The sequence below is a fragment of the Astatotilapia calliptera genome, chromosome 2 (genome assembly GCF_964374335.1).
Source record: "Astatotilapia calliptera chromosome 2, fAstCal68.1, whole genome shotgun sequence".
NCBI classification, from domain to species: domain Eukaryota; kingdom Metazoa; phylum Chordata; class Actinopteri; order Cichliformes; family Cichlidae; genus Astatotilapia; species Astatotilapia calliptera.
Window position 1 is genome coordinate 21,567,370 of NC_137423.1, and position 18,040 is coordinate 21,585,409.

At 40.9% G+C, this 18,040-nt stretch overlaps 1 protein-coding gene across 1 annotated transcript in view; it reads left to right on the top strand.

Moving 5' to 3' along the window:
• The first annotated feature begins 2,731 nt into the window (after positions 1-2,731).
• Positions 2,732-18,040, top strand: part of gabra4 (gamma-aminobutyric acid type A receptor subunit alpha4) — a 30,071-nt gene continuing 14,762 nt past the window's right edge. Inside the window, exons 1-7 of the mRNA XM_026186854.2 lie at positions 2,732-3,462; positions 3,560-3,678; positions 5,716-5,783; positions 5,997-6,217; positions 6,721-6,803; positions 11,369-11,512; positions 12,082-12,234. Coding sequence (XP_026042639.1) covers positions 3,374-3,462; positions 3,560-3,678; positions 5,716-5,783; positions 5,997-6,217; positions 6,721-6,803; positions 11,369-11,512; positions 12,082-12,234 — 877 coding nt within the window. The 5' untranslated portion in view covers positions 2,732-3,373. The remainder of the gene's footprint in view (positions 3,463-3,559; positions 3,679-5,715; positions 5,784-5,996; positions 6,218-6,720; positions 6,804-11,368; positions 11,513-12,081; positions 12,235-18,040) is intronic.

The following is an 18,040-nucleotide window of genomic DNA, read 5'->3' on the forward strand; positions in this document are numbered from 1 at the left end:
ATGTGGTCAGGCTTCATTTTTCAGTGGCTGATGCTCCCGCTTGATTTCCACACATGAAGTCAGCTGAAATCCAACCAGAGATGAGAGCGAGCTGAGGAGGTGAGGAAGAGACACACAAAAATTAGACATCCTTGCCTCGCAGCGTTCATTTTAAAGCAAAGTCAATTAAATATGACGTTTGGCACAGCTGCATCATCTGTCAGTTGTTTTGTTACAGCCGACTGCTGTATGTTATGATTTCAGATGCCAGAAGAGCATAACAGTCCTCATGACAACTTTTATTTTTAGAAGTACTTTAATTAAATTCACAATGAAACTCAGTCTCTCGTTCTCTCTCTCTCTCTCTCTCACACACACACACACACACACACACACACACACACACACACACACACACACACACACACACACACACGCACAGCAAAAAGCAGAATCATTTTAAATAACTGAAATAAATTATGAATACAGGGAAACATTGTGTACAATGCCTCTCTTATCTATGACGTATAAAAGCACTTCCACGGAGAATACAACTCAAATACAGCTCCTCTATTCTCAATCGACTGTCCTCCAGATCCATTTTATGAATTGAAACATGCTTCAGCATGGTGCAGAGAAATTGCTGTCTGGAGCACAGGCATGAGGATGGGGGGACAGAGGAGCCAAGGAGGTACAAGGCAGAGAAACGACAAAATACTCGATACACACCAGAGAGTGAAGGCCAATAAGGGACAGGTAGACTCAGACGCTAGGGAGGGTGGGAAAAGAACAAAACAGGAAAGTAAAAGCCATGTGAGGAGCCTTCAAAATAAAACAGGAAGTGAAATTGAGACAGTAAAGAGGAGAAAGGAAAGCAAATCAAGGAGAAGAAACGAGGTAATAACTGTCTAACCGATCATGTTCTCTGTAATGCAGAGAACATGATATGAGTAATAATGGTCATATAAGTTCTTATGGAGTGAAAGTGATTTTTTTGTGGTGCTTTACATGTTGATACCATGTAACAGTGACGTGCTAAGTAAGTAAATGTCACTTTCCACTGTAAGAAAAGAGCACAGAATTACTGTATGATCTCACCACTCTGGCAGATTAAGTGAAACACAGTGAAGACAGCAGTCTTTCACATGTGCTGAGCTTGAGTTAACAAGCCCTGCCGCAGCAGCTGTAGGTGTGTGTGTGCATGTGTGTGTGTGTGTGTGTGTGTGTGTGTGCGCGCGCGTGTCATCGGGCTGGGACTCTCTGATGGCTGCCAGCAGGCCCTGCACGGCTCCTACAGGAGGTAATGTAATGACCCTCTGTTGGCATGCCCCTCAACCCGCTTTCAACACACACACACTGACCAACAATCAGAGCCTCATTGCTCCTCCTCTACCCTCCTCCTTCTCACACACACACACACACACACACACACACACACACACACACACACACACACACACACATGCGCTCACACTGTTAAAAAACTGGGTTATCGTCGCAGTTTTTTGCTGCTGCAGGGCATATAGCTTACAAAGCAGAAGAAACAGTTTCAAGGAATCACAGGGCAAACAGTTTCCGAGGCAAACACACGTGCACAAAACACAACCCACAGGAGAGTCCAATAACCAAAACTAAATTAGAGACCTCTTGCAATTTTCTTAGGGTGTGTGTGTGTGTGTGTGTACGTTAAGGGCACAAATGTTAACACAATGATGCACCAGGCACAGTAATTTAAACACTGGCCATACTCACAGGAAAAGGTCATCATTGCATAATAAGGCAAACGTTACTTTTCCTACAACTCTACATCTGATATTTCGAGGCATTTGCTGAATGAATATTGTTACACCCTCTTTTTTTACCCTATGTCCAAAGTGCTTCCATTAAAAGAGCAAACTGCAATAAAATGTCTAAAAAGAAAGAAGGAAAAAACACACACACACGCTGGACGAAAGCCGGGCCCCACAAAGAACACACGTATTACTCATCCCCCACAGAGCCGCCTTGCTTTAGTGTATTGTGGGAGGGCTGGGGTGGGCGGCTGTGCAGGGGATTGGGAGCTGCGGTATAAGACTGCATGACTTCAGCCTGCATGTAATATATCTACATGATGTTTTTTCAGCTTTGCATTGCACTAAGTGGCTTCTGTTTCAGCTAAAATTAAAAAAAGTAAAATGTGCATGTGTGCGTGTGTGTGTGTTCACTTCAAAACTAATCAGGAAAGCCAGTGTGGTGGAACCCAGACATCTTGTTTATCCTGAGATTTACCCGCACTTCACCTTCAGCTCCACACACACACACACACACACACACACACACACACACACACACACACACACACACACACACACACACACACAGTTTACACACCACACACACACACACAAGTGAAGGTCTTGTGCTTGTCCCAGGTGCAGAGAAATCTGTGAAGCAGCATGTGGCTTGTCCCAGTTCCTCTACAGTACCTGTGTGCCTTTGTGTGTGTGTGTGTGTGTGTGATTGCGTATTGCGACAAGACTGACCCATTTGAATCTTAATACAGGCGCTCACCATTGCATTCCTGAAACTAGTTCAACATGTAGGCTATAGGCTGCGTGCGACGCTGTCACAGAGCAGCGATGCTGAGGTCAGAGTGAGAAGATCTTCATTTGTTGGAGATTTGGTGACTAAAAAAAGTACACTTTTTTCTTAGAGCTGGAAACTGAATGCAAAAAGATGTTGATGGGTGGAGGCGGAGGGGCTGAGATGGGCTTTGAGGAGATGGAGAAAGCCTCTGCTTCCTGCTTCTCCAGTTTTGACAGCAGGGTGAAGTCAGAGATGTGACTCTTGTGAGCTTAAGCTATTTCAAAGCAGCGCACGTCTAATCTGTGTCCTGACCAAAGGAGGTGCGCGCGTGTGTGTCTGAGAGAGAGAGAGAGAGAGAGAGAGAGAGAGAGAGAGAGAGAGAGAGAAAGCGGGAGAGGAGGGAGAGAAAGAAGTGAGACACTGAAGCAAACAGAGTGAAGAAGAGAGGGAGAGAGGGGAAGGACTGTTTGTGTGCCTGGGTGCTGAGCAGCAGCAGAGCAGCTTAGATGCGGACCAGAGGTGACCAGGGCTCGGGGTGAAGGTGTGTGCGCGTATGTGTGTGTGCGTGTTTGTGTGTGTGCGCGCGTGTGCACGTGTGAGTTTGTGTTGCGCGCCTGGCAGAGAGACTGCAGGATCGGGAGGAAAAGGGCTCTCAACTTCCCTCTTCCTCTCTGCGCCGCTCTGCCCTGTGTCGCTCCCTGCCTACTGCTCCTCTTTCCCTTTTTTTTTACTCCGGGACACAGGCAGCTGCTGCCGCTGGTAGTGGTGCTGCTGCTGCTGGTGCTGGTGGTGGTGAGATGTGAAGAGGCTTGAAGTATGGCATGCAAGGATGGTTTCTGCCAAGAAGAAGGAGATGGTGACAGCGATGCGCCCCGCGTTTACTCGGACCCTCTTCTACTTTTTCTGTTTGCTGACTTGGTGAGTCTCTGTCCGCGGTGCTGAAACCTGCCGCCGAGCTGTGTTTTCAGCCCTCAACTTACAAGTATCCCGATTTTCTTCTTCTTCTTCTTCATAGTATGAAGAAAATCTCTGCGCAGACAAAAAAGGATGAAAGGATCTATCCGGAGAATTTCACTCGCATTTTGGACCGACTTCTGGACGGCTATGACAACAGGCTGCGACCTGGATTCGGAGGTATTTTAGAAAAATGCGCACTATTTTTGCGCACTATTGAGAGTGTTCTGCAATAAAAGTAGTCATATCAGCTATGTAACCACTCGGAAATATCCAGAATCTTCAAACCACCAGGTGAAATTTTATTTCTTCTGTAATTTATGCTACTTTTTAAAAATTTATTTTTAAAAGCCATACCTCGTAGCTCTAACCACATTATCGAGTAATAAAAGCATCCGGTGACATCTTTAAACCACTAAAAAGGGAGCTTCGCTTGTTATTGGACTTTTTAATGTAAGAGAACGTAAAATGTACTCTAAAGATAGCTGCAAACTCACTGCTGAGCAACAAAACACCCCATTAGTGTGGTTTAAATCAAGTCAGTTCCACCCATAGTAATCATACTACACCCCTGAAGCGCTCTAAATGAGCAGAGGGAACAATCCACTTGCTGAGGGAGGCTAAAGATTTCAATTTTGGTGTATTCTATTTATATAGCTCACAGCTGCAGTCATCTCAAGGCACTTGATACTGTAAAGTAAAGCTCCTGCAGGGGTGGAGAGAGAATGTCATTGATCTGTGAACAAGCACTTGGTGATGGTGGGGAGGAAGAACACGTTTCTAAGAAAAAAACATAAAATGACCATCAAATATGCCATAATTTAAAAAAAAGTGCACTTTTATTTGCACAGCCTAACAGTCTACAGCCTGAACCATGAAATAATTGCCAGAAAATTCCAAGTTTTTGAAACTGGTTTTTATTGAAGCTGAGAAATTTTATGTTAAATGGACGGCTACTTGAGCACTCAGAGCACTTTACACAACATGCCTTATTAATCCATTCATACCCATTCATGCCAACACCTTTCTTTTTCTATGGCAAAGTGTTTTCTTTTTAACATCCATACACATTCACACTCTAATGAGGTAATCTAATAATAGGAAGGTTGGTGGTTTGATCCCTGGCTGCTCCGGTCTTCATGGGAAAGATGCTAACCCCAAGTTGCTCTTTGATGGATCCAATAGAGTCTGTCTATGAATGTTAGACAAAAAGCACTTAACCAAAGAAAAAACAGTGCTCGCATGTGCTTGGGTATGAATGGGTGAGGCAAGTTGTATAAAGTGCTCTAAGTGCTCAGGTAGAGTAGAAAAGTGCTATACAAGAACTAGTCCAGTAACCATTTACCAGTTAACACTCAGAGAGCAACTTGAGGTTCAGTTTCTTGCCCATGAAGAAACTGCCCAAGAGTGAAGAAGCCAGGGGTTGACCCACCAACCTTAGTAGACAGCTCAGCCCAGTAATTTGCATCAGATTTGCATCAGACTGCCATTTCTATGCAGCTGTTTTAGGTTTTTTTGGGGGGAAAAATGACAGGTCTCTAAAACTCATCTGTCAAATATGATGCACTTGGCATTGCAGGGTTAAGACTGTGAAATGAGCATGAACGCCTTAGTGAAACTCTTTAACAGCATGGGGGAAGTAGAAAGCCAACGACATGCATGACATGTTTTCATGGGAACATTATGGCAACATTTTAATGACCTTTTTCTCTACAATGTTTTATGTGATTTGCATACGCAACATACTGCTTTGTGGTTTAGTGTATCACAACACGAGCGCTGCTGAGTTGTGCACAAGCCTGGTAGTTGTGCCCACTGAAGATGGGCCTCTGAGCTGGCACGTTTGAGTGAGTGTGGTTACATAATTGTGTGTATGTCAGCACACAAACGTCCTAATGCACAGTTCAAGTTCTAAAAGTACAGTTCTGGGTTTCTACGGCCATATTTCTCAAAGAGATGCCTCACTGCTGGTTGTAAAGCAGCCTGTCAGCAGAGATGTTCAGACATGCAGGCGTACCAGCTTCGCTTTAAAGTGAACAGAATGGAAACAGCAACAAAGGTGCTACAGCTCTGGAAGAGATAAGTTACTGCAAGGCTTTTAGATTGGCTAAACAAGTATGAATAGGACTCCTGTCTTTTTATGACCGCGACACTGAAGGATTTACACCAGTAAACGGTCATTAAACGTGACACTTGTCTGTTTCATTATCTCAACAGGTCCTGTGACTGAGGTCAAGACTGACATTTATGTGACAAGTTTTGGGCCTGTCTCAGACGTTGAAATGGTACCTATCCTATCTCATGTTTGTTTATGACTTTCTTTTTGTTTATTCTAAATTGAGTGTCAAACTACAGAAGACACAGAGATCAATACTTGAAGATAATGACTATCTTGCTCAACCAAGAGCCACTCAACCAAGCCTGCTTTATGTTTGGATGAAAAACCGAAGCAATTTCTTCCAGCTGGTCTTATTTTTGGTCCCTTTTTCCCAACGTAGGAATACACAATGGACGTATTTTTTCGCCAGATGTGGGTAGACCGGAGGTTGATGTACGAGGGCCCGATAGAGATTCTCAGGCTGAACAACCTGATGGTAACAAAGGTGTGGACACCGGACACCTTCTTCAGGAACGGCAAGAGGTCCGTCGCTCACAACATGACAGCGCCCAACAGGCTGTTCCGCATCATGAAGAACGGCACCATCCTCTACACCATGAGGTACTTATATATTAACTTGAATAATATGCCAATCTACAGATTGCAGCCAGCTCTAATTTTGCATCCATCTAAAAAGCCTGCTTGTGTTAGTTACACTTCATGTATTTGTTTTCTCTTTTTAGTGTTTTTTGCTCATTAAAATGGGATAGGAGGGATGACAGACTTTGTTTGTTATAAAGCAATGAAAGAGATTTCCTGTGAAATCAAAAACCCGCTCTCGCTGTGTACACAGTAGAGAGCTGTGTGGAGGCAGTGCACATGCCAAACTTTCACATTCATTCAGGAGAGCAGTTGATTGTTTGATAGTAATTGGCCTTTTTTATATAAAGATCAGCAGAATCAATGATTGCATAGCAACAATTGAAAAACCACCTTTGTTTGTTTTAAAATACCTGAACAAATAGAACCATGTAGGCAGTAGTTTTTGGTGTACCTTTAAAAGAAAGCCCTTATTGCCTTGTTATTGGTTCTAAGTCAAACGCTTCTCCTCTGTTCTGCAACAGGCTGACGATTAGCGCCGAGTGTCCCATGAAGCTCGTGGACTTCCCCATGGATGCACATGCATGCCCCCTCAAGTTTGGCAGCTGTAAGTTCTTTATGTGTGAGTTGGTGACATCAGCATCAGAAAACTTTATTGACACACAGTTTGCACAGTTGCTTTGTTACAACTGCAACATATATAGTTTATAAAAGGGGGAAATTAAGTGGAAGTAATAGTAACAATATGACATATAAAAAAAGCATTTTTCAAACATAAACTTATTGAAAACATGCAAAAATATGCAAACAGATGAACAACACTTACAACACCAGGAGTTTAGTGTAGAGTACTAATGTAGATAGATTAGATGAAACTTTATTAATCCCTCGGGTGGGTTCCTCCGGGAACAAAGTCAGTATTTTATCCATCCATCCAATAGGATTTATTATTAATATTAATGGTATTATTTAAATATAAACTAAATGGACAGAAGCTGAGATGAGGAGAAAGACATGATGATTTATTTTCTTTTTATATAGCTACATCATGACAGGAAATAAACGGTACCATTTTAGTGAGCCTCCTTTCAATGTTCTGGCTGTGCTACAAGAGAGAAAACAGGAAGAGGCTGCTGATTAGGTCTGACAGGACAAAGTGATCCAAACATGCATGTAAGATTACTGTTAACCTCTAATATTCCTGCAGTGCCTTTGAATGAGGAAAAGGACTCAAAGTTTTAAAAAATCTATCATTTTATCAGAATGTGAATTCTGTTCGTCCTCAATGTTTTGTCAAATGATTTTATTAATAAGTCATTATCACAGTGAAAATTTGTACCTGAGTAATAACATAACATAACAGCATTGTAGCATTGTAAGTCTGTTAGTTTGGGAAGACGCGAGTAATGTAAGTATAATTTTTAAAATTAAATACAACAATTAGTGATTTGTAAACACAATCAATATCCAGTCATTGTGTATTCTCACTCTGTTGCATGTTTGAGAGTCTAACATAAAAATAAACAAAACGCTGCCTGAGCAACTCGACACAGAGTAACTCAGTGTGACAGAGAGTGTAGAAAATCTTAGTTAAGATTTTTAATCTAAAGCTGAAATCCTGGAATTTCACCAGCACTCCCACTTAGGACTTTGCAATACCAAAGAACAGCTGCACACTATGGCAGATGTACACAAAAGAAAAAGCACTCTGAAATGATCATTTCTAAATGGAAAGTGAACCATCAAAATACTTCCAGTTAATTAAAAAATAATCAGTTTCATCACCTCAAAAAGGAAGAAAATGTCACAGCAATGTAAAATACTGGAGTAAGTCAATTCAGTTAAATTAATTTTTGAGCTAAACATACAAGAGTACAGTAGAAGTGTAAGCAAATAACCCACTTCTGGTTCTTTACTTCTTGTAACTCAGATAAACTTGCACATTAAAACAGGTGGCAGTGTAATGAGCGTGTAATACGCAAAGATCTGATGTGAGTTACCTGGATGATTATTTTGTAAATCAGTTGTATTCCACTCTTACACAATTGAAGTGACTTTATTGAAAGGACAAAAAAAGCTGGATTCTAAGATGAATAGTGTGACAGCTGCTGTGTAGCAGTCGGTTAGGATAGCGTGACCACTTTATAAACAACCAAATAAGAGCGTTTAGACTGAATCTGAATCTAAACTAAGCAGAGTGGGTAAAAAAAGAGAAAACACCAGTGGAAGGCTAAGACAAAGAAAATATTGTCCTAGCTCAGTTCATGAAGCCACTTTCCTCCTCTTGGTACTGAAATGGATGCTGTGCTGAAAAGGAGCGCTAAAGAGCTGAGCAGAAAGCGACTAAATGCTATAGTTAATAATGAAACGTTTCATTCTTCATCGTGAACAATAAACGCCCAACTCAGCACCAGTGTTCACAGTGGGCCCACTGGTCAGCAGAAATGACTTATTTCAAATAAAGGAGCTTCTCAAAAAACGAGCAGCTGCGTCTTATCAGAGAGCAGCAGCGATTTGAAGATTACATCTGCAAGAGAAAGGAGAGGAAAAAAGACAACGAGTTTGCCTCTACACCCGCTGTCAATTACCCAATCTGGTGACATTGCGGAGGACAAATTCACATTCCTCGGTTATTGTCATCCCCCCTCCTCCCGTCCTTTCACCATCCTGTGCTGCTGCTGCTAGCCTCCAGTCAGGAGGAAGCAACCATGGATCTGATGTGGCCTGAAGCGAGGGAAAGGTCAGAATCCCTTCCTCTGCCTCAGGATAGCGCAGACCTATGCAGCTATTTTCCATAGCCGGTGCATGTGTCGATGTGTGCCTGCGTGCTAATTTTCTCGCTGTCTGCCCTGCCTTCATTTTTCCTCCATCTCTCCCCCTCTCTCTCCTCTCACCGTCTCCTTTTTCTGTTTCTCCATCTGGACTTGTGTGCACAGGCACTGCGTTCCACTCCATGACACACCAGAGTCATTTCATTTTGGCAGCACAGTTGGTATCCTGCCGATACGGAGTCCCATAGGGAGTGGCAGGCCAAGACAACTGGCATTTTGTTTTGCATTCGCACTCTGGTCAACCTCGCCAGTGAGAATACAGAATACAGAAAAAAAACGCACAAAAAACAAAATAAAACAGAGAAGAAGCAACAACGGGGAATAAACAAACTTGTAATATAATGTGTGACTGTTACAACTTTAATTAGACACAAAGTGGCAGCTTGAGTCTTTACTAATTGGACAGTTTTACTGTTATCATATATTTTTACTTTCATTTGTTCTGATGTCATGGTGTGGTCCACAATTACCAAAATAGATTGTAAAACCTGCACTGGAATCATTTTCTTTATGCAGATTAGTGAATTATTCATGCTTGAGTGGAGGTGAGATGATGAGTCAATCTGGTAGAACCAATAAAAAAATTATTCGTGAAAAGTTTTTGGTGGAGACTTCTTGTCTGTTTTTGTTGTGATTCACTTAGAGGGGACTGTCTACATTTTTACACCTATAAAACCTGTTTGAAACAAAAAGATATGTTTTTGACAAACTTTACATTTTCATATGTAAATTTGAGCTGGCACACTGAACTTCTCTGAGACTAAATAAATCGAGCATAACATTCAGCCACTAAAATGTTTTTCTGTTCAGAAATACAAGCAAATAATTGCAAAAATACATTTTTCTGCTTTTTTGTAAAACAGTACATACAAAACATAAAAATTTACTTTGGTAATTACCAATTTACTACTGTTACTGTAGCGCAGATGAGGCATAAACCTCACACAGGATGGTGATCTAATACTCTGCATATTTTAGTTGCATTTTACTCAAAATGATTGTCTCATGTTTATTAAGGGTGAAGAAACATATTTTGAGTGTAACAGGGACATTTGAGGCCCCACCCAACTGCTCTTTTCTGTTTTGAGAGGGGCAACCAATCAGCCAATCAGTTCCTCCAAATTTTCATTTCAGACACAGGATGAACTGAGGGGCAGCACTAAGGCCCAGTGTAAGACAAATAGGGATTGATTTTAATTATGAGTCATGCAAAGCTACTCTAGTAGAATCTAATAATAAGAATATCAACTTTATTAACAGGAACCTTTAAAGACCTCAAATGTAGGAATATTGGACACGACTTAATTAATTGAATTATCTATAACATATCCTACTTAAAGCAAAAAAATTTTTTTATTATATTAATCAATTATTAGTTTATTATAATATATTTAAGCATTAACATTAACGTTGATCTTTTTTTGTGTGTGTGTTTGTTTGCTTTTTGTGTTGCTTCATGGGTGGACATGCAAATCAATTTCCCATTGGGGACAATAAAGTTACCGTTGAACCTTTATCAACAGACAAAGCAACAACTGTAGAGATAAAGGTTATTATCAATTTGAATTAGTTGTCTTTTCTTTAAATTTAGGCAATAAAATAAAGGCAATATAATACATGCTGCATATAAAATATATTAATCCAACTTAGTTTCACTACACCAACCCACCAAGGAAGTAGAGCTTGTCTTTTAATGGGAAGGTTGGTTCACTTCCCAGTTCTTCCAGTAAGCATACTGATGTGCTTTTGAGCAAGATAACAAACTCCCAACCTGCCCAAGCATCTTTCAGAATAAAAGGCTTGGAATAAAAACGCTCTGAGTAAAAAAGTGCTACATAGAAAATGAAAACTTGTGTTGTTGCACCGGCCCAATAAATGCAGATGTTTTAAGTTTAGCAGCAATTTCCACAACAGTTGACAACAGACAAAATAACTAATGTGTAGCTCGTTCCTAATGGTTTCTGGTTTAATGCACTTTTACATAACAATATGCAGAATTTGTTCCAGGAATAGCAACCCCATTATCTGAGAAGCAAAAGCAGAAGTGCTAGAGGATGTAGCATTTATCACATATACAAACAGTGTGAAGAATGGCAATCCAAAGGAAAACAGGAGAAAAGTGGTAAAGGGGAAAAGGTGCTATTAACAGCTGGTTGGTGACAAGAAGAAATCTACAGTGATGATAATGTTTCAATTATATCAAAGTAAAATCCTGCACACATATGGACAGTTTACAGTATACAAAGAGCTGCTTTCTTCTGAGCATCTTGTTTTTCTGCTGCACTGCTCACAGCTTACAGTCAGTGACTCATGTCGGTGTGGCTTTGCTGTCTGCCCACAGATGCCTATCCTAAAACGGAGATGATCTATACTTGGACCAAAGGGCCTGAGCATTCAGTGGAGGTCCCTCCAGAGTCCTCCAGCCTCGTTCAGTATGATCTCATTGGCCAGACGGTCTCCAGTGAAACGATTAAATCCATCACAGGTGAGATTTGCTCATCCTTTCACCGTCCTGCTTTATCAACCGAGTTACAGTGAACGCTCGAGGAATAATGGGACACTGCTGTTCATTTATCACTTTTACAAAAGAGTCTGCTTTTTTATGAAAAGAAAAGATCCACATCTGTCTGAGCGCATTATATTGAATCATACTTGGAAGATTTGCCAAGTCTACACTGTGTTTCCACAAGACAGATTTGGGCGTCGCATATTGGGGGGATATAGAGTTTTGACACTTGCACAGACATGACAGTGGGTCTACTGGACCATGGCTAGCACACAGTCTTGTGAAATGAAACCCTCAAACATCATGCGTTGAGACATTTCAGAGCCAGTTGGCTCGCAAAAATACTGAAAGCCCCACACACCACACCAAAAAAAAAAGATTTTAGCAGCAGAAAGCTACAGCAGAGTGCAAATGGACACAATGTAGAAGTGAGGGGAGAAAACCAGATCAAATGTGACATCTGTCTGGAGCTGCATTAATGAAATCTGTCAGCCTGCAACTTCAAATTCTTTGTTAATGAAACTAATTCATTTCTGTTGATCCCCCAGGTGAATATGTGGTCATGACGGTCTACTTCCACTTGAAACGTAAAATGGGCTACTTCATGATTCAGACGTATATCCCCTGCATAATGACAGTAATCCTCTCCCAAGTGTCCTTCTGGATAAATAAAGAATCAGTCCCAGCGCGCACAGTTTTCGGTATGTAGACTTCACACAGCATTCATGCTGCACTGCCTTTCTGCTCCTCTCGCTCTCTGTTTATTTGGTGCCTGCATGCCAATGGAGCAATCAGAGCTGGAGTATGTATTCAGTCAACACAACAAGGCGATGCTTTAGCACGCGGTGATTACGGGAAACAAAAAGTTTCCCATTCTATTTTATTTTCACCTCTTACAGTAATTCTCTAAAATATGTTTGGCTCAAAAAGCATTTACAAGCAGTAATACTGCACGTGTGGTTGAAATAAACATTTTTAATCAGATGGGGAAAGATGTCCTCCTTATTGTAGTTGCTAATGACAAGCTTTATTTTGGCCATAAATAACTTACTTCAAATACAAAACTAAACTGGAAACAAACCAGGACCAGTAACTAGGAAATGGCTGAAAACACAGAGGAAAACACACCAGGGAGTAACGAGGGAATGGAAAACAGGAAGAAAGCACAGCTGGGGCTAATCTGAGGCCCTTTCTCAATTCTCGCGTTCTCGGCAAGTACGGATTCGCCGAGAACGCGAGTACGGACTCGCGATTTGTACAATTGGAACACCCTCGTACTTGATGATGTCACACACAGGTCCGGAGTTTTTACTGCCGTCCCCTCTTAATTTAACTGTGAGTAATATGTTATGAAGCTTAACTTTAATCACAGCCAAACTGGTTTACTCAGGAACAAATAAAACACTGAAATAAACCAAACATTAACATTTAGAAGTGATCTAAGTGACTTATATATTAGTAGTGAAATCTCTATTAATAAAAATAGTGTACATGTACATACGTGTACATACCTTAATAAAAACAAGCAGGTGAGATGTTAGAACGCTTTTATTTTTATTGTAGTGGACACTCAATACAATAGACAGCTACTGGGGTTTGGGGTTTGTTTAACCCGAGTAGCGAAAAGACCGGGGGGGGGGGTGTTGAAAACGAGACTAGCAATGATAAATCATGATGAAATCAACAACAAAACACAAAACCCTGGGTCACCGATCCCGGACCAGGACAGCTACAGTCACACTAAGTCACAAAATTACTGCACCAGTATGGAACAAACTTATGATGTTTTTGCCTTTGAAATGGTTTATTTAAAGACCAGGTTCACAATTTGGTGCATCAAGATGGTGATAATTAGGTGGTGTTAGTGTGCTATCAGTTTGAATGGAGTCAAGTTGGCAGCTACGTGCAGTCTGTTTGTGGCGATACAGCAATTAACGTTCACAAATTAGCCCAAATAACAAATCTGTTGCTTTCTGCATCGACTGAAATTCACATTGACTAAGATGCTCATAGATCTGAAACAGAAAGTCCTCCACAAATAGTGACGTAGTTGCTGCAAAATGCAGATTTAACTGCAGAATTACACACAGCAACCTTGCTTTTATATAGGAACATAACCAAAATACAACCAGCTGAGTTGATGGACTGATGGACACAGACCGACTCAGACTGACTGAAAAAGTTGTCAATCTGCGTTTATGCGTTGGACAGAAATTATTTGCAAATGTTTGAGTCCAAGGGGGACTTTAATTTTGTGGAGACAGGTTGCCTTCCAACAACTACCCGTGCAATCACATTGTGACCAAAAGTGGTCTTCCACAGATTGAGTGTACTACTTGCAAAAAATGCCATGCAGTCACCGGGTAACCATGAATTTTTCCTAGATGCCGTCCAGTTTTGTCTCTAGTGTGACTAAGTCCTTTACACTCTGTGGGATTTCCAATGAGCTTTTCTTGTCTTAAGCTCTCTTTTTCAGTGCTGTGAGCTTTAATCTGATTTCCTATTGTGAGTCATGGGTCGGCCATTTGTTTGTTTGTTTGTATTTGTTCTGTGTTGTCTAAGAAAATATGTGTTGTCTAAGGTCATATGGCTTGTTGATGAATTTCACAGTCAGCGCTAAGACTACCGGCCCTGTTAGCGGTCACGTTAAAAACCTCCACTGTCAAACTCGACATGATCAACAAACTTCTGTTATCTTTTCATTTGTTCTGTAACTTAATTTATAGCTAATTTTATTTGCTTACAGTCAGCAAAATAAGAAACTCCTTCTGAATTCATAATATAAACGGTTTGTAAAGAAGTGAACAGTCTATTATTTAAATTTGATTAAAAAAAATAAAAATAAAATAAAGTGCAGCCTTACCTAATGTCCATCCGACTGTTACTCATTTTATATTAAGATTTAAAAATCTAGTCGGTATTGGTATGAAGAGTAACCTTCAATAATGGTAATAAATCACACAGCAATAGGACATTCATGTAGTTGTAAAAAGCATGATAATATATTAAGTAATCCAAAGTATTCAGAATACGTTACTCTCATTGAGTAACTTACCTGTATACGTTACAAAATACATTTTGGGGCATGTAATCTGTAATCTGTAGTGGAATACATTTGAAAAGTAACCTTCCCAACAGTGAACATGACACATAAACCAGGGGACATGGATAACTAACTAATACAAACTAATAATAATACTAGGACTTAGTGTTATCTCCTAAATAATACAACCCTTAACTTGACAATAGCACATGATATTAACATAAGAAATCAACAATTCAAACATAACCCAAAATCCCCCTGACAAAAATAAAATTACTTCTCCTCAGTCTCCTAAATTCAGTGCATCCCTTAGAAGGAAAATAAGAAACATAAATAAAAAGAATTGTACCAAAACGTAACACAAAATGAAATTGACAGGGGAGTGCTTTCAGTTTTGCAGTGTGCTGCATTTCTGTTAATTAAAACGTCTTTGCAGGCGACACTGCATTTCTTCAATTGGCCTAAGTACATCTAAAAGCAAACAAATAAAATAAAGGCCATACTAAATTCATTGTTGATGTAAATAAAACTCAAAGTAAAGTACCTGACCCCTGCTTTGTGTACTGCACATGTTTTGTCACTTAGTTGGGGAGGGAATAACATCTTTTTCCAGTATGTTGACCATTTTTCTGAAGCCTTCTAGGGTCCAGCTCTTTGCCTTCTTTTGTGGCAGACATTTGAATTTTGTTGCATAATCTGTCTTTGAATACAGTGGTACTCCTCCAGACAGAAAACAAGCAGTGCAGTGCAGGGAACAGCTGTGATTGGCACATGCAGACTTGAGGTGAGGCGCTGATGTAGGGAGCACTCGATTTACTTTTGCTTTCCATTTTCAGTATCGCTCAGTAACTGTGGGAAGCCAAAATCGTGATTGAGATTAAACTCTGATTAATTGTGCAGTCCTAATCCTTAAATACTTGCCAATGAAACTTTCGTTCGATAATATACTTGATCCAAATTCTTGCTGGTCAAAAGGGGATTAAATACGTTTCTCCCTCACTAAAACTTGGATGGGTTGAGAACGACTCTGTGTCCCCCAGATGAGTTGGAAGAGGTGGCCATGGCGAGTCTGCTTTGACTGCTGCCCCCGTGACCTGAACTCAGATAAGCAGAAGAAAATGGATGGACAATCCCAGATCACGTTCTGCCTGTAGTACAGTCATTAAAATATTGCATTTTCACACCAGAGCTACTCTATCATTAAAGTGCTCTAAAGCAGGGGTGCCCAATCCCAGCCCTCGAGAGCTACCGTCCTGCAGCTTTTAGATGCATCCCTACTCCAACACAGCTGAATCAAATGGTTTGATTACCTCTTCAGCATGCCATCAAGTTTGGCAAAGGCCTGATAACAAGCCATTCATTTGATTCAGGTTTGTTGGAACAAGGATGCATCTAAAAGCTGCAGGACGGTAGCTCTCGAGGGCTGGGATTGGGCACCCCTGCTCCAAAGTGTTGAAGAAAAAAGTCTTTAACAAGTTATATTTTCAGTCAGTGAGTGCATCTTTTGTATCTGTTACTCCGCCCCCCCCCCTCCCCTGTAATATGCAAAACTGCACTGGTTAAAACAAACAGAATCAATGTGATCATAGAGGTTTTTGTTGGTTACAGTAAGGTAGTCACAGGTCAGCCATCAAGCAAACCAGTTACTTTATTGATTTATGAATATGAATTGAGATTACACCCAAATATATAGTGTATATAGTATATGTTTGAGTAAATTATAAATAATTAGTTTGCTACCCATACTAATATCTTGCTGTAACAGTAAAAATGAGCAGATGTTCGTCAGACTTCACAGAACTGCTACAGTTCTTGCTAAAATGAAGGTGCATTGATCAAAAGCCAGACCCAATGGAAGGGAAAGTTGGATGAAATTAGCACAAAATCCATCTGTCTTCCTAAAAGCGAAGTGGGCGAGATGAACATTACAAACAATAGCCTCCCTGCATGCTGGCTGCTCATAGATGTGCTGCAAAACCTGCTTTCAGTTTTTAGCCTGTAACCCAGTTGCGTGCTATCCATACTCCCTTGCTACACTGTTTGGGTTTGCCCTAGAATAGACTAATTAGTGTGTGACAATAGACATGTTGTCTATTGAATGATAGTGGCACTGATGCTTGCCGCTGTTTGAAAGTATTCCTGCATTGCTTTCAAGAGAATTAGCATTAACTCATCACCATGACTAATGACAAGCTAACTAAGAGAAAAACAAACAAGTGTCAGTGGTGATTAATGATTCTGATTTAATATGCTGACCGTTCATGATGCTGCACAGACGTCTGCATAAAACCACACGTGGGTTTATACAGTAGTACTGACCCCATGTATGAAATCCACACATCTCCTCTATTGACTGGCATTTTGTTAGCTAGCACTCTGTCAAATCATCATAACATACTCAGACACCAACACAACCAACAACCCACCCCACCATTTGGTTTTAATAAAGGTGTCACGCACACTGCAACATCACCTCTAAGCATTCATTTGGTATAGTGAATGCTTTTGCCGTCAGCTGTTGAGTTGCTTAGTGAAAAATGATGCTGTGTGGCTCTCTCTCTCTGAGTGTCGCTCAGTGTAATATAGCACGAGCGAATCACTGCTGCTCTTTTTCAGCGGACAATGTATCTGACAGTCCTGCTGCTCTACCCCTGCCTCCCCCGCCCCAAACTGTCCGGCATGACAGAGGCATCACAGCAGCCCGACTATTGACGCATGAGTCGAGCCTTTGAGACAGTGGAGTTCTGCTGTTATCCGCTGCTTTTCAGCCGGCGCGTGTGTGACTGTTTGGGTTGGAAGGTGGTCTGTGTTTGGATTTCTCCTCTTCTTCCCTACAGCCTCTGTTTTGACTTCCTGCCTCTATGACTCCACTGCAGTGACCTGTTTTAAGCCTAAAAGAAGCGGTTTGTCAAGAAGACAAACAGGAGTGGAGTGAGGATTAGAGCTCAAGCTTCATGGTTTCAAATAGAGTCAAGATAAAAAGTACACTTAAAGTAAAACGAGTGTTTCTTAAAGCCTCAAATTATAACTTTCTAGACTTTTGACATTTAACAACTCCAGTGATTGTCTCAAATCAGAGTTTATGGCCAGTAATCGTTCTGGAAGTCCCAAAGTGTAATTGTCCTTTGGTCTATGAAGAGGCACACATTTATGATCCTACAGTACATCTTCTCTGTGAAAGTGAAGACAAAGGACCATGAGTTTTGATTAAGAGGTTACTCTTGTGACATCAGGCGCATGTTTCCTTAGACACAATAACTGGTCACGAGAGAAAACTATGCGTTCCTCGACGAGTTGGAGAGTCGTGCCATGAGGTTGGTGGCTGCTTCTGGGAGAAACTAATTGCAAAGAAGGTGCTACACCAAAAACTACCCTGTGATTGTGTTGATTGCAAGAGTAGAAGACCCAAGTGCAGACAGAGGCGAGGAGACAAAAGTGGACTTAACGAAAAGCGAGCCTTTATT